Source organism: Phyllobates terribilis, unplaced genomic scaffold (genome assembly GCF_046119375.1).
Source record: "Phyllobates terribilis strain yellow unplaced genomic scaffold, ASM4611937v1 Scaffold_1__5_contigs__length_1240528914, whole genome shotgun sequence".
Taxonomy (NCBI): domain Eukaryota; kingdom Metazoa; phylum Chordata; class Amphibia; order Anura; family Dendrobatidae; genus Phyllobates; species Phyllobates terribilis.
Window position 1 is genome coordinate 1,091,665,411 of NW_027362761.1, and position 16,532 is coordinate 1,091,681,942.

At 41.8% G+C, this 16,532-nt stretch overlaps 1 protein-coding gene across 1 annotated transcript in view; it reads right to left on the reverse strand.

The window, feature by feature from the left end:
• SLC30A9 (solute carrier family 30 member 9) overlaps positions 1-16,532 on the reverse strand; it is a 105,744-nt gene that overhangs the window by 77,153 nt on the left and 12,059 nt on the right. Inside the window, exon 2 of the mRNA XM_073645603.1 lies at positions 11,307-11,465. Within this exon, the coding sequence (XP_073501704.1) occupies positions 11,307-11,465 (159 nt within the window). The remainder of the gene's footprint in view (positions 1-11,306; positions 11,466-16,532) is intronic.

The window sequence follows — 16,532 nt, forward strand, 5'->3', positions numbered from 1 at the left end:
TCAATGTGGACAAAACTGAACTCATTATCTTTCCCCCATCTCGCATATCTTTCCCACCTGATCTTTCGATCACAATAAATGACATCACGCTTTCCCCTGTACTGACAATCCGCTGCCTCGGAGTAACCCTTGACTCTGCCCTGTCCTTCAAACCCCACATCCAAGCTCTCGCCACCTCCTTTCACCTCCAGCTCAAAGATATTTCCAGAATCCGTCCTTTCCTCAACCCTCAATCTACTAAACTGCTTGTGCATGCCCTCATCATCTCCCGCCTCGACTTTTGCAACATCCTCCTCTGTTGCCCACCTGCTAACACTCTCGCAGCCCTCCAGTCCATCCTCAACTCTGCTACTTGTTCATCTCTCGCCTCGCTACTCCTCTGCTACTCCCCTTTGCAAATCCCTTTATTGGCTCCCATTCCCCCAGGGTATCCAGTTCAAACTACTAACACTGACCTACAAAGCCATCTATAACCTCTCTCCTCCGTACATCTCTGAACTAATCTCCTGATACATTCCCTCACGTAATCTCCGGTCCTCCCAAGACCTCCTTCTCTTCTCCACACTTATTCGTTCCTCACGCAATCGCCTCCAAGATTTCTCCCAAATATCCCCCATTCTATAGAATTCTGTGCCTCAACACGTCCGATTATCCACCACACTTGGATCCTTCAGACGGAACCTGAAAACCCATCTATTCAAACAAGTTTACAGCCTGCCATGACCTTGCTTGCTGCCACCTCAACCAACAACACCGGAGCTACTGCAACCCCTCAACCTACCGTCTCCGCCCCATTCCTGTAGAATGTAAGCCTGCAAAGGCAGGGTCCTCTTCCCTCTGTACTCATCTATCATTGTTAATTTGCTTACTGTAAGTGATATCTGTATTTGTTATGTAACCCCTCCTTATGTACAGCGCCATGGAATCAATGGCACTATATAAAATAATAATAAATAAATAATAAACAGTGAATTCTGGTTTCTCATAGACTTTGCTGGTACTGCCAGACACAGCGGAAAATTTACATAAAAATCTGCAGCAAATACGCAGCAAAACACAACGTGTGTGCACATACCCTTAGGAGCCTCCACCTGCCTGCCAGGATCCTCAGCACCTCTTCTGTTTATTAGGCTTATGATGATGTCACACTAGGCCAAAATAATCAGAAGAGGCGCTGATCCACAGGTTACCGAAATGACCACTGGACTAGGGCTCTGTGAATCTTTTTTGCTTTGTAGTGCTTCGGTGCTCCATTTGTTGAGTACATCGCAGACGTCTTCTATTGTCCAATGTCTTTTACCCAGTCAAAACCTCTAGTCTGTTCCCACTGCACTACAAGTATATGCCAAACTCTACCGGAGAACGCACTGAACAAGCCCATGGGTCTTTATTTACCAGACAGACGTTCGCTATTTTTTTTGTTATGGATTAGAAAAGTGCAGCAGATAGCTATAATTCACAGTAGGCTACTACATGTGTGTATGTACTATACTCACCATTGGCATACATTAAGAACACTCATGTCATAACCCATAGTGTGATGTGAACACAGCCTAAATCTTCAAGCCTTCCTATATATACAGAATTAGGCCCCTCCAACCAGGGCTGTGGAGTCAGTAAGCCAAACTTCTGACTCCGACTCCTCAATTTCCATGACACCAACTTCAACTCCCTTATACATGGCTCATGTTTAAGTGATAAATTTACTGTAGCACAGATTCATCTCAGCTAAAAGTCTAGACCCTTAGATCATGAATAGGACAGACATTTATAGGACATTTCATAACTTTCCCAAATTCTTATGAAAAAATATTCCCCACAAACTGCATTGAACTACTGTACCCAATTTATTATATATTTTAGGAGTCGCAGTGGGTTCATTTTATACCGACTCCACCAAAATGGGTTCCGACTCCAACTCCACAGCCCTGCTCCAACCATATCCTTTAAGCCTCTATCCCCGTCCTACATTTATCCCTCATCCCATGGACAGGCAAGAAATGTATTTAGAGGGATAAAAAAAACCTTCAAGATTTGACCTTGAGCAAGGCCTACAGTAAAAATACTAATTTCCTATCAAGTATGTTTTCTTGAATGTTTACTAGAAATCCAGATGTTAATCTCGAAATTAAAAAAGAAAGAAGAGAAAAACAAATGGATTAAAATAATAAAGAGACATTCTTCACCCTCCCCAGGTTCAGTGCCGCCTCTCTGACGCTGATCAGGTCTTTGTTTACTGGCTGCAACAGTGTTGTACACTGCAGCTGTGACAGAGAGGCAGGACCTGGGGAGGGTGAAGAACAGATCTTTTTATCATTTCACCCACCCCAGACCCATGAACTAAAAATGTATAACATACAAACAAGCCTTGGTATTACACGTGCAGCTAAGTCTGCTAACACATAATACACAGGCCTCGACCAGTCTCCATCTAAAAACCCTTCTGTTGAACCACAGGGGTTACTAATCAAACAGGGCATAAATATCAGGAATTATGACAGCCACAGAGGAATTGGCTACAGAAAATCTGGCTCTTTCTACACCGAAGATCGAAAATCTGATTTTGTTCTTCTTCCTATAACTCAGGACAATACTGAGTGACACAAAGCACACAATGAATAATTGTTAGCACACACATTTATCATGAACCATCGCGGAAAAAGAACAAAACTTCCCCGAAAATGCAAACAACTGATGGATTTCAGGGAAAATTAATATCCGTTTGTTTTGCTAATGACGGCAGATGTTTTTCTCTTATAAATCTTATGCGGGGGAGATGGAGCTTGAAGTATTGCTGCTTAGATATTCAGGATTTGTAATAAGTGACTAGTTTCTTGCCTTAAACTACATCTAGACGTGGTGGGAATGTAATGATGTTAACCAATTGGGGCCGGGCGCACACAGAAGATAGAGACAATGGGATTTTGAGATTAAAGAGTTTTTCTCAACATTAAAAGTAACTACCTATCCATGAGTCTGAGAAGGGGGCCCTGGAATGATCAGTGGACCGTACCAGATTAGGCTCCCCTCGCTTATATGAGAGTCTGTTTATCAGTATATTGCCCTGTGCATCCTGGGCAGGATTGTGTTACGTGACAGGAAACGGTTTTAAAGGGACTGTCAGCACAGAATGACTGTTCAAAGCCAATACAAGCACTCGGTGCGTCATGGTGAGGCCAATCATTTATATTCACCTTCCCACCTGCTTGTTTTACCTTTATCTCGTTCCTTCTCTGGCTCGATAAGGCCAGAGCTGTCAAGGTGTAAATAAATGAAGCACCGAGAAGGGACTTAGTTTGAACAGTCATTCTATGCTGACAGTCCCTTTAAAACCGTTTCCTGTCACGTAACACAATCCTGCCCAGGATGCACAGGGCAATATACTGATAAACAGACTCTCATATAAGCGAGGGGAGCCTAATCTTTAAACGGTCAGGTCCTCTGACTGTCCCCAGCCACTACTAGAGTCATAAACAAAAGTTTTGAGACTGACGTAAATTTGGGTTTTCACAAAGTTTACTGCTTCAGTGTTTTTAGATCTTTTAGTCAGATGTTTCTATGGTACAATTAGAAGCATTGTAGAAGTTTTTAAACTTTTATTAACAAATAAATCAAATTTATGCAAAGACCCAATATTTTCAGTGCTGACTATTTTTCTGGACTTCTGCCCTTTGCCCTGACAGCTGGATATCAGCTTCTGGGCCAAATCCTTATTGATAACAGCCCACAGTCCATTCTTGTCTAATTAGTACTTGGAGATGATCACAATTAGGGCTCGCTCACACCAGCGTAAACATCGGACGAATGCCATCAGATTTTTTTATCAGCTAGCACTCGGACCAAACTTATTCAATGGGGCAGCGCTGATGCATGATTTTTTTTCACTGACAAACTTTTATCCTACAGCATCATACATGCTAATGTGGCAGGACTAGTCCAGCAGAGCATCTCTTACCCCAGACTAGTCCTGCATCAGGTCTTCTAATCACTCCTCCTAAGGATGGCAGACCCATTATGGTAGGACCATTATATAGGCTGTCATCCCCGGATCCAAGGCAGGACTAGTATGGTGGAAGATACGCCCTGGCGGACAAGTCCTGCCTCATTACCATATGTGATGCTCAGGATTAGAGTTTACTCTTGAAAGATTGTAGCTTTAGTCTGTAACGTCAAGCATCTTTTTAGAATAAAAAAATTGGTGCAGATACCCCATTAGTAGCATCAGGAAACAGTCAGGGGATGTAGCAGGTTCTCTTTAGCTCCTTTTACTAGAAGGCTGCAAAATGTTCCTTCAATCCTCAGAGTCCCATATAGTCACCTAGAAATATGGTAGCCCAGCAAAAAACTGTCTTGGAAGTCGTCACCTTTATCCAATGTTAATATGAATGTTTGTGCCAGCATGAATCTGGGCCCAGATACTTCTAAGTTATCATCAAAGGAGATGGGTGAATATTGGAATCCTAATCAAAAACTGGGCTCCCCATTTCATTAAAGGGGTTCTCAGGTTTCAAAAAAAAAAAAACATTACCCAGCTGCAGGTTATTTATAAAAATAGTGTGGTTTACTCGCCCTCCTCTGATCCAGTGCAGAGTCTCCGCTTCTGTCTCCCAACCCAAATGTGACAGCTTCATAGAAATATATGACGCTGTCACGCTCGGGTCAGGAGACCAGCGGCCAATCCGTGCACTGTGGTCCGATCTCGGACCGATTTGCACGGATGTCTGAATGCGCCTTTGGTTGTGTAGGGAGAAGTCTTTTTTTGACAACTCGGCTGTGGTAGAGCCTCAGGCAGCTGGTGACTTTCACAACACAGGTTTAAGGATCGAAAAGTATTCCACTGTGTCGTGAGGGATAATGACATCCATTCATCTGCAGAGTATGTGACAGGCCCATTTTACAAACTTTTTCCAAGAGCCGAGCAGAACAGTTATGAGCCTAGAAAGACTACGAACAGCAACCTAGTAAAAGAGTCACTGCTCCAGTTTCTGTAAATATGTAGCTAAGTCACTAATGGCCAGATTTCCAAATATCCACTGGCATCAGGCTCCACAGACATAAGAAAATATATTGCGGAGTGACATATACGGACATATTGTGGGGAAAATAAGTATTTGATACACTGCCGATTTTGCAAGTTTTCCCACTTACAAAGAATGAAGAGGTCTGTAATTTTTATCATAGATACACTTCACCTGTGAGAGACAGAATCTAAAAATAAACACTAGAAAATCACATTGTATGATCTTTAAATAATTAAATTGTATTTTATTGCATGAAATAAGTATTTGATCAATTACCAACCAGCAAGAATTCTTGCTCTCACAGACCTGTTAGTTTTTCTTTAAGAAGCCCTCCTACTTTGCATGCATTACCTGTATTAATTGCAACTGTTTAAACTTGTTACCTGTATAAAAGACACCTGTCAATCAATCACACTCCAAACTCTCCACCATGGCCAAGACCAAAGAGCTGTCTAAGGACACCAGGGACAAAATTGTAGACCTGCACAAGGCTGGGATGAGCTACAGGACAATAGGCAAGCAGCTTGGTGAGAAGGCAACAACTGTTGGCACAATTATTAGAAAATGGAAAATTGATGGCTGTCAATCTTCCTCAATCTGGGGCTCCATGCGAGTTCTCGTCTCGTGGGGTAGGGATGATTCTGAGAAAGGTCAGGAATCCGCCCAGAACCAGTAGAAATGGTCGGCACACCGTTCTGAGAAAGGTGGTGCACGTGGAAAATCAGAATATTCATCAATGAAGTAAAATCCCATCACTCACATATGTTTTCAATGCTTCTTTAATGGACAACCACTGTGGCTGTCCATTAAGGAATCAGCCCAGAACTACAAGGGACGACCTGGTCAATTACCTGCAGAGAGCTGGGACCACAGTCTCAAACATTACTGTTAATAACACACTACACAGTCATGGATTAAAATCCTGCAGGGCACGCAAGGTCCCCCTGCTCACACCAGCACATGTCCAGACCCGTTTGAAGTTCGCCAATGACCACCTGGATGATCCAGAAGAGGCATAGGAGAAGGTCATGTGGTCATATGAGACCAAAATAGAACTTTTTGATATCAACTCCACGTGTTTGGGGGAAGAAGGATGAGTAAAAACCCCAAAAACAGCATCCCAAACGTGAAGCATGGTGGAGGAAACATCATACTTTGGAGGTGTTTTTCTGCAAAGGGGACAGGACGACTGCACCGTATTGAAAGGAGGATGGATGGGGTCATGTATTGCAAGATTTTGGCCAACAACCTCCTTCCCTCAGTAAAAACATTGGCGATGTGTCGTAACTGGGTCTTCAGCATGATAATGATCCGAAACACACAGCTAGAGCAATTAAAGAGTGGCTCCATAAAGCCACAGCCCCACTATCCGTATTTGGTCAGTATTCGGTCAGTTATTTTTCTCAGGAGTAGGAGCCAAAACCAAGTGAGGAACAATCAGAAAAAAGGTATAATAGAAACAAGTCACCAATTCAGCATTTATCTTCCACTCCTGAGAAAAAATACTGACCAAATACTGATAGGGGGCTGTGGCCTACAAAGCATTTCAAGATCCTGGAGTGGCCTAGCCAGTCTCCAGACCTAAACCCAATAGAAAATCTTTGGAGGGAGCAGAAACTCAATGTTGCCGAGCAACAGCCCAAAACCTGATAGATCTAGAAAAGATCTGTATGGAGGAGTGGGCCAAAATCCCTGCTGCAGTGTGTGCAAACTTGGTCAAGAATTACAGGAAACATCTGACCTCTAACTGCAAACAAAGGTTTCTGTACCAAATATTAAAGCGCACCTGTCAGCAGGATTGTGCTTAGTAAACCACATACACTGTCAGGTAGGCGCCATTATACTGAGTAAAAGTATATATTTGTTAATGAAATCCGTCCTGTGGTTCTTTTATAATCTTTATTTTCAGTTCTGCCATAATGATATGCTCGTGCTCTGGGGCGGGACATTAGGGAGGGGCTGTAGCTGGTGCTCTCATTATGTATGCCTATCTCTGGCCTCTAACAGGTCACTCTGCTTTCAGTGATCAGCCTACTATTTTAAATATTGCCTGTGTAATTTCTGTGCCAATGTGAAATTTACATCCCCCAAAATGGCCGCCGGCATCCGTGCATGCTCAGTAGCATCTTTCGGTTGCCGAGAGATGCTACTGCGCACGCCATTTAGCTTTAGTAAAAAGTGCATGCACAATAGCATCTCTCGGCAATCGAGAAATGCTATTGTGCAAGTGCGGGCGGCCATATTGCTGCAGGCAAGTTTCTTTTTCCTGTAGCAAAATGGCTCCCGAGCGTGTGCAGTAGCATCGGCAAGCAATAGATGCTACTGCGCATGCACGGACGCCGGCGGCCATTTTGGGGGATGTAAATTTTACATTGGCACAGAAATTGCAAAGGCAATATTTAAAATAGTAGGTAGGTCACTGAAGGCACAGAGACCTGTCAAAGGCAGAGATATGAATACATATTGAGAGCACCAGTTACATGCCCCTCCCTAAAGTCCCGCTCCAGAGCACGAGCATATCATTATGGCAGAACTGAAAATAAAGGATTATAAAAGAACCACAGGACGGATTCATCAACGAAGGTATCATTTTACGGCGCCCACCTGACAGTGTATGTGGTTTACTAAGCACAATCCTGCTGACAGGTGCGCTTTAAGTTCTGTTTTTGTACTGTATCCAATACTTATTTAATGCAATAAAATGCTAATTAATTATGTAAAACTTATACCATGTGATTTTCTGGTTTTTATTTTTAGATTCTGTCTCTCACAGTTGAAGTGTATCTATGATAAAAATTACAGACCTCTCCATTCTTTGTAGGTAGGAAAACTTGCAAAATCGGAAGTATCAAATACTTATTTTCCCACTATATACGCAAGAATTATTTTTTACTGCTCAAGTCCTAATGTTTTCACCATAAAATGTGGTATAGAAAGAGTAACAGCCCACTCAAAGGAGATAATATGTCAACTTATCTGATCCTCCATTGGTGGCTGACGTCAGCCTTCCTATGTCTAAGGAGATGAAGGCACAATTCTGGGCAATGAACTTCCCTGACGACTAAAGGGAAAGCCGTCGGGAGCCTGCCTATATTAGATAACGCTACCAATGGAGTGTATTTTTATATGTGGTGCACCTATTGCACTCTCGGTTCCATTTTAAGTATTTTTCAATAAAGTTTATTAGTTTTACCCCTCTGCTATCATTCAAACCCACAAAGCTTGTTTCAATTGTACATTTAATACTAAAATTAAAAAAGGGAACCTGTAACCAGGTTTTCCCCTATATAAACTGTGACCACCACCTTGGTGCCATCTGTAACAGCACTCCTGCAACCCCTACATAAGATCATCTCATACCTAAAAATAAATGCCTTTTTATAAATGTTCCTCTCCATATTCTAATCGGCACTGATTGGTCTGCTGGGCATCTCCGAACTGTGCTTGAAGCCTTCTTTGCTCTTGCAATTACAGTCTCTCCGGCCTTGAGTGACGTCAATCAAGGCCGGAGAGACAGCGATTGCAAGGACAGAGGAATCCCCAAACAGAATATGTTAAAGCAGCATGGTGCACAGGCACAGACCCGGATTCCAGCGAGGTGTCACTTACTGGGCTTTTAGCAGCAGATTTGATAAAATCCCTTTTTTTTTTTCTCAACATCATTTTTATTTGATTTTTCAAAACACATAACATACATCTAATCTAGTACATAGAGAGGTAAGAGTGCCCGTATGCAGATTGGGTCTATAACAACTCTATTCACATATTTAATTGGTATAACAGATATAACAAACAAAATGAATTAGTTGACAGTATGTCTTATATCTCATTGAAGCCATCATGGATAATTAATTCATTTCTATCTATGCCAGAAGTCCTGGCCCATTGATTGTTCTCCTCACCATTCTCTACTCCATTTTAAGTTAAACGAAGTGGACCCAAGTTATTTTTGAGATCTTCTGGTATATACCATGCTGTAGATGTAAATGGTTCTACCATTTTTCTTTTGTCCTCTATTGAACAACAATTTATAATCAACTGTTTCCATTTTAGGAGGTATTTGCCTGCTTGCTTCTCTTTATTACATAGGGCATCTTGTTGTTCTACCTCCATATAATGCTTCATTTGTGCTATTAGTTCCGTAATGGGGGGATACTGGGATCTTGCCAATGTTTTAAGAGCTGTTTTTTCGCCAAAATAAGCCAGGTATGTAGTAGCTTGGGGGGACTCCCTATTAATTTGTTAGGGTTGTTTATGTTAGTCCAAACATGCAGCAGGGCTAAACATGGAGAAAGGACATATCCTGGTCCCCATGTGGTGTTAATCATGTCAGCTAAGGGGGCCCAATAGGAAACCGATGCAGGACAGGACCAAAGGCCGTGTAGGAGGTCAGAGTGTGGATGTTGGCACTTGGGACATGCAATTAGTCTATCAGAAAGTGGGTCTTTTTTTGGTAGATTAAAGGCATATATCGCACCATGTATGATTTTGAACTGAGTTTCTCTCCACGACTCATTTATAATATGTTTCCTGAATATCCTCCAACTCGTTCTAATCTTCTCGGGGATATCTACATCAAATTGTTGTTTCCAGTACTTAAAAAATGTATCTGGGTGTGTTTCCAAAAGGTTAGGTTTCATTTATGAATATAGTGTAGATATTGAGGAGGTGCCCATTGGAGATGACAGGATATTATCCAGTTCATTTCGGGAAGTTTCAAAGGTAACATCTCTTAAGTTAGCCATGACGGAGAGTTTGATCTGTTCATACTGGAAATAGTGCTGTGGGGTAGTTCATATTTTCCTAAAGTTTCTGCACATGTTAGCCATCTCTGTTCAATTGGGTGAAGAAGGTGAGATATGTTCACAACACCTGCTTGTTGCCATTTTATAAAGAATTTATTCTCACAACCTTGGGGGAATTCTGGGTTGTGCCACAATGGCAGGTGTTTTGAGATTCTGAATGAAAGGCCATATTTTTTCCTGACTGCTTTCCATGTAGAGATTGTGATCTTTAGAGATACTGATTTCTTGATTACCAAGGGTAGCGAGGTAAAACGTGAGGAGCGCTGTTAAGTTGTAGGGGGATGCATAGTCCAAATCTAGCGAGTAGTCCAAATATGTATGTCTTTTATGAAGCCAATCTGTTATATATCGAAAAAGGCAAGCTAGGTTGTAATTTCTAATGCATGGAAAGGTGATATCTCCCTCTTCCTTGGAGACTATTAGTTTATTCATACTAATTCTAGGACGTTTTCCCTTCCAGATGAACTGACTAAAAGCTCTATTAAGTATAGTAACGTCTGAGTGTTTTAAAAGTAATGGTAAGGTTTGCAGATGATACATGAGCTTTGCCATACCATCATCTTCACCAAGTGTGCCCTACCCATAAAGGATAAGGGTAGATCTTGCCAGGTCTTTAGCTGATTAATAATTTTCTTAATAAGGGGGGGGATAGTTTAGAGTGTATAAAGACGAGGGCGAGCGTCATATCTTGATACCCAAGTATGTAATATATGAGGGGGCTAACATTATGCCACCGAAAGCTCCACTCAGGAATAATTTTATTCCTCTCTCGGTTAGGGGGAGTATTTCGCATTTTTTGACATTTATTTTAAACCAGGAGTAAGTGCCGAGGTTTTTAAGTAGTTTGAGAACTTTAGGCAAATGTTGAATGGGATCAGACATAAATAAAATGACGTCGTCAGCAAAAGTGGAGTGTAAATTTGAGCCTTTGGAGATGCGTACAAATTTATATTATATATATATATATATATATATTTATATTATATATATATATATATATATTTATATTATATATATATATTTATATTATATATATATATATATATATATATATATATATATATATATATATATATATATATATATATATATATATATATATATATATATATATATATATATATATATATATATATATATACACACACACACACACACCGCCATAGATAAGAGTGGAAGGATCGCCCCAGATTTTGAGGCTTTCACTCTCTTCCTGTTGGCCTAAAAATGCTAAAAAAGAAAAGGCAGATGGACAGGAGTATTACTGCAGGATCTCAATCAAACTGCATTTTTCACCACAATTTTACAAAACTTGAGTAAAAAAAAAAAAGCGCCTTTAACTACACCATGTGAAAAGGAAGTAATAGGATGAAAATGTGTTTTGTTTTTTTAATAACATGGTCATCACGAAAAGGTGACAGTAAAATATAGCCATTTTCTATTTACAAAATATAGTAGATAATGAAATAAAACATTTTACCTGCTGTGGATTTATCTGTTGAGCCTGTGGCATTGCCCTCACCTGGTCCACTTCCTTCCTTGGGCTCATTGGAATAAAGCCGGATTTGTGCTTGCACAGGCAGGCGACTAGATGGCATTAAACACAGGAGCCCTCTACTCTTCACAGAGCGCTGCCATCCTAGAGAAAAGCAGAGGCATGTAACTAATAGGGCCGTCACACAGCAGGAACTACATACACCACATAAGCAAAACGCCCAGCGGATTCCTCCCAGCAGCATCTGACCAGAAAGCGGCATCACAATAAGCCCAGGAGAACTGCATGTACCGGAACATGCTGCAAGAAGAGGGAAAGATGAAGCAGGGCTTAAGGACATGGTGGCAACACATTTCTCCCAATGATCGGAAGCTTTCCATATATAACATAATGCAGTGTAATTAGGGTGATCTTATATGAAAGTATGCAGAGGTGTTTCCCATAAATTCATGGGAATACAGATATGCAAATTGCCTCTTCAGAGAAAAAAAAGAGGACTTGAACTCTATAGCGCCACCTATTGGAAGCAGCAATCCTACAAGTCACAATCAACCCTTTAACGAGTCGTGCAATATTATTGGCTATTATCCTAAGTCATAGTGCACGACTCATTAAAGGGTTGATTGTGACATGTAGGATTGCTGCTTCCAATAGGTGGCGCTATAGAGTTCAAGTCCTCTTTTGCTCTGAAGAGGCAATTTGCATATTAACCCCTTTCCGACATGATACGTATCTGTGCCGTGGGCCTTATGGACCAGATACCTATTAGTACGCATCGGCGTTTCTGCCCACACACAAGCAGCGCGGGCGGAATCGCTGCCGGCTGTCAGCTGATTTTCACAGCTGAAACCCGGTACTATGTGCTGGGAGCGGTCCCACACTGCTCCCAGCACATTAACCCCCGACATGCTGCGATCGAAGTCGATCGCAGCATTCCAGTGGCAAGAGGAGGTAAGCGCCGATACTCACCTCCTCTCCAGTGTCCCATGGTCGTCATGACGACATCTGGGCCACCTGACAGCAGGAAGATACTTTGGTCATGCGCAGTGCACGATCACAGTATCTTCTCCCTCTGCAGCGCTGACAGCCTGAATAGCACAGGGAGCTGCTGCATTCCTGAGCTATACAGGAGATCAGAATGCAAAAAAGTGAAAGTCCCATAGTGGGACAATGTGTAAAAGTTAAAAAAAAAGAATCAGAAAGTGAAAATAAAAAAATAGTAAAAATATAAAAAAATAAATAAAATGAAAAAATAATCCCCCAAAAAATAAAAATATATTGTACCCATCAATAAATATTATGAAAAAAAACAAAACAATAAAAAGTACACATATTTGGTATCGTAGCGTCCGGAACAACCAGACCTATAAAACTGTCCCGCTAGTTAACCCCTTTAGTGAAAGCGGTAACAAAAATAAATAAAAAATAGAGGCAAAAAACAATGCTTTATCATCACACCGCCAAACACAAAATGGAATAAAACGCGATCAAAAAGACGAATGTAAATAAAAATGGTACAGCTGAAAACGTCATCTTATCCCACAAAAAAACAAGCTGTCATACAGCTACATCAGCTCTCAGAAGTTATAGCTCTCAGAATAAAGAGACGCCAACTCATCCCGCAAAAAAACAAGCCATCACAAGACTCTGTCGGCCGAAATATGGAAAAATTATAGCTCTCAAAATATGGCAATGCAAAAACTAGTCTTTGCAAAAAAAAAAGCATCTTTTAGTGTGTGACAGCTGTCAATAATAAAAACCCGCTATAAATCTGGTATCGCTGTAATCGCACCAACCCAAAGAATAAAATCGTCTAATCACTCATACGGCATGAGGAAAGGCATAAAAGATAATCTCTAGGGTTAGGGTTAGGGTTGGGATTTTTTTTTTTTTTAAAAAGTGACGATATGGGGACTAGTGTTGAGCGTAAGTGCTCGCTACTTGAGTTTGCATCGGGTGCTCGGGTATGCACCGAGAATCACGGGTGCTCGAGTGACATGCCCGAGTCTCCGCCCCATATGCTTCGCGGCCAAAAAACCTGGTGGGGATTGCCTGCCATGCACGAGCGATCCCCGCATATTTTTTTGGGGTGTCTAACAACCATGAAACATGCAGGCGGGGACTCGAGCACCCACGATACAAGGTGCATACCTGAGTACCCGATACAAACTTAAGTAGCAAGCACTTGCGCTCAAGACTAATGACAACTTATTCAATATGATGACCTAATGTTATCAATTTCTGTGTCGTACTTCTGGGCTCAAAATGTTCACTATACCCCTTGATAAAATCCTTGAGGGGTCTAGTTTTCAAAATGGGGTCACTTGTGGGGGGTTTCCACTATTTAGGCACATCGGGGGCTCTCCAAACACGACATGACGTCCGCTCTCAATTCCAGACAATTTTGCGTTCAAAAAGTCACACAGCGCTCCTTCCCTTCTGAACCCTGCCGTGCGCCCAAACACTGTATTTTCCAAACATATGGGGTATCGGCGTACTCCGGAGAAATTGCACAAAAGTTTTTAGGGTCCATTTTCTCCTCTTTCCCTTGTGAAAATAAAAAAATTGGGGCTAAAACATCATTTTTGTGGAAAAAGTTAGATTTTTTATTTTCATGGCTCCATGTTATAAACTTCTGTGAAGCACCTGGGGGTTCAGGGTGCTCACCACACATCTAGATAAGTTCCCTGAGAGGTCTAGTTTCCAAAATGGTGTCACTTGTCAGGGGTTTCCACTGTTTAGGCACATCAGGGGCTCTCCAAATGAAACATGGCGTCCGCTTATTCAAGCAAATTTTACATTCAAAACGTCAAATGGCACTCCTTCCCTTCCGAACCCTGGCGTGTGCTCAAATAATGATTCACCCCCACATATGGGGTATTGGCGTGCTCAGGAGAAATTGCACAACAAATTTTGGGGTCCATTTTTTCCTGTTACCCTTACAAAAATAAAAAAAATTGGGGTCTAAAGTAACATTTTTGTGAAAATTTCTTCCACTTTCCCAAAATTCCTGTGAAGCACATGAAGGGTTAATAAACTTCTTGAATGTGGTTTTGAGCACCTTGAGGGGTGCAGTTTTTAGAATGGTGTCACTTTTGGCTATTTTCTGTCATAAAGACCCCCTCAAAGTGACTTCAAATGTGATGTGGTCCCTAAAAAAATGGTTTTGTGAATTTTGTTGAAAAAATGAGAAATCGTTGGTCAACTTTTAACCCTTATAGTTCCCTAATAAAAAAAATGTGTTTCCAAAATTGTGCTGATGTAAAGTAGACATGTGGGAAATGGTATTTATTAACTATTTTGTATGACATATCTCTCTGATTTAAGGGCATAAAAATTCAAAGTTTGAAGATTGCAAAATTTTCAAAATTTTTGACAAATTTCTGATTTTTTCACAAATAAACGCAAGTGATATTGAAGAAATGTTACCACTATCATGAAGTACAATATGTGACGAAAAAACAATCTCAGAATCAGCGGGATCCGTTGAAGCGCTCCAGAGGTATTACCTCAAAGTGACAGTGATCAGGATTGTAAAAATTGGCCTGGTCATTAATGTGCAAACCACCCTCAGGGGTAAAGGGGTTAAATTTCCCAGAGGAGCATTGCATGGTGAAAAAGCCTCCTTACTCTGGCATGCCAGAGCCAGTGTGTCACTCTCCACAAGGAGAAACGTTACCCCTTAGACCTGGGAATACAGAAAAATCCTGGATGACAGAGTCTACTTACAGAGTTATTCTCTACTAGCAGAGCTGGAGATAGGTGTTGCAGTAAACAAAGGCGGCACATGGCTCTGCTCAGGTAAAACATGTAAATATTACTTATGGCAATAAAAATGCAGATGCTCCTGATAAGTGACCCAAGTACCACTTATCCCAAATTTAGTGACAATTTGAAATACTTTCATGTGTGTCAAATGCTATTTGAACACGTGTTTAAGTGAATTACAGCATATTCTTAGGGCAGGGGTCTCCAACCAGTGTCTCACGGTCTGTTTGCTCAGGTGAGTGCCAGTATCAACTGTTTTGAGGTCCACAGTGGTCATTTCTACTGTGCATGGGGAAGTCCCCCTCCGCGGAGCACTGCTCCGGTGCAAGGGGGCGCCCTGAGGACCACTGCTCCGTTGCAAGGGGGCGCCCTGAGGACCATTGCTCCGATGCAAGGGGGCGCCCCCGGGGACCACCGCTACGATGCAAGGGGGCGCCCCCGGGGACTTGGACGATTATTCCGTTTAACCCTTTGGCAACATAGGACGTAGCGGTACATATAATGGTTGGTACAGATGTATCCAGTGGACTCTCTAGCTGAACCCGCTTCATACACAGCCAGCACCTGCCTCCATCAACAACAATTGGAACTAGCTCAAAACACTGCTGTTTACAGAAGCACTCCCATCAGTTTTTATCCCCTTAACATAATATATTGCAGTCATCATATTATATAGCACTGTGTACTTACAATTGCTCATTCTGCCTTGCTACCCAGTTAATTCTTCTCTTTTCTCTACTCTATGTAGAAACAGGAAATCTCTCGTCCCTGCAGAAATCATTCTCCTCTTCAACTTCTGACCCAGCTGCTTCCTCTTCCCCCTGGCCAGAGACTTCTGCACTGACTGATGACTCAAACAGGGAAAATTGACCTCCTGTTTCTACATAGAGCTTTGAAGGATTCAGCTAGTCTGGTTTTAATCACGTGATGTTATAGACCTAATGGGAAGAGAAGAATTAGCTGAGAAGAAAGGCAAAATAAGCAATTGTAAGTACTCAGTGCTATATACTATGATGATTGCAATATATTAAGAGGATAAAAACTTTGATGGGAGGAGGAGTGCTTCTTAAAAAGAGGTTGCCCACTACTTTTACTTTGATGACCTATCCTTAGGATAGGTCAACAATGTCTGATTGGACGGGGTCTGACACCTCCGCCGATCAGCTGTTATTGGTGAAAGCAGCTGCCAGCTGGATGTACTCACTTGCCGAGCTGCTCCGTTTCTGTGTAGTGGCCGGGTACTATTCAAATCAATAGGAGGCGGATGTGCAGTACCCTGCAGCAACCACTACAAGTACACGGAGCAGCTCAACAAGTGAGTACATCTGGTCAGCGGCCGCCCACATCAATCACAGCTGATCGACGGGAGAGCCGGGTGTCGGACCCCCACCGATCAGACATTGATTACCTATCCTAAGAATAGGCCATCAATGTAAAACCTTT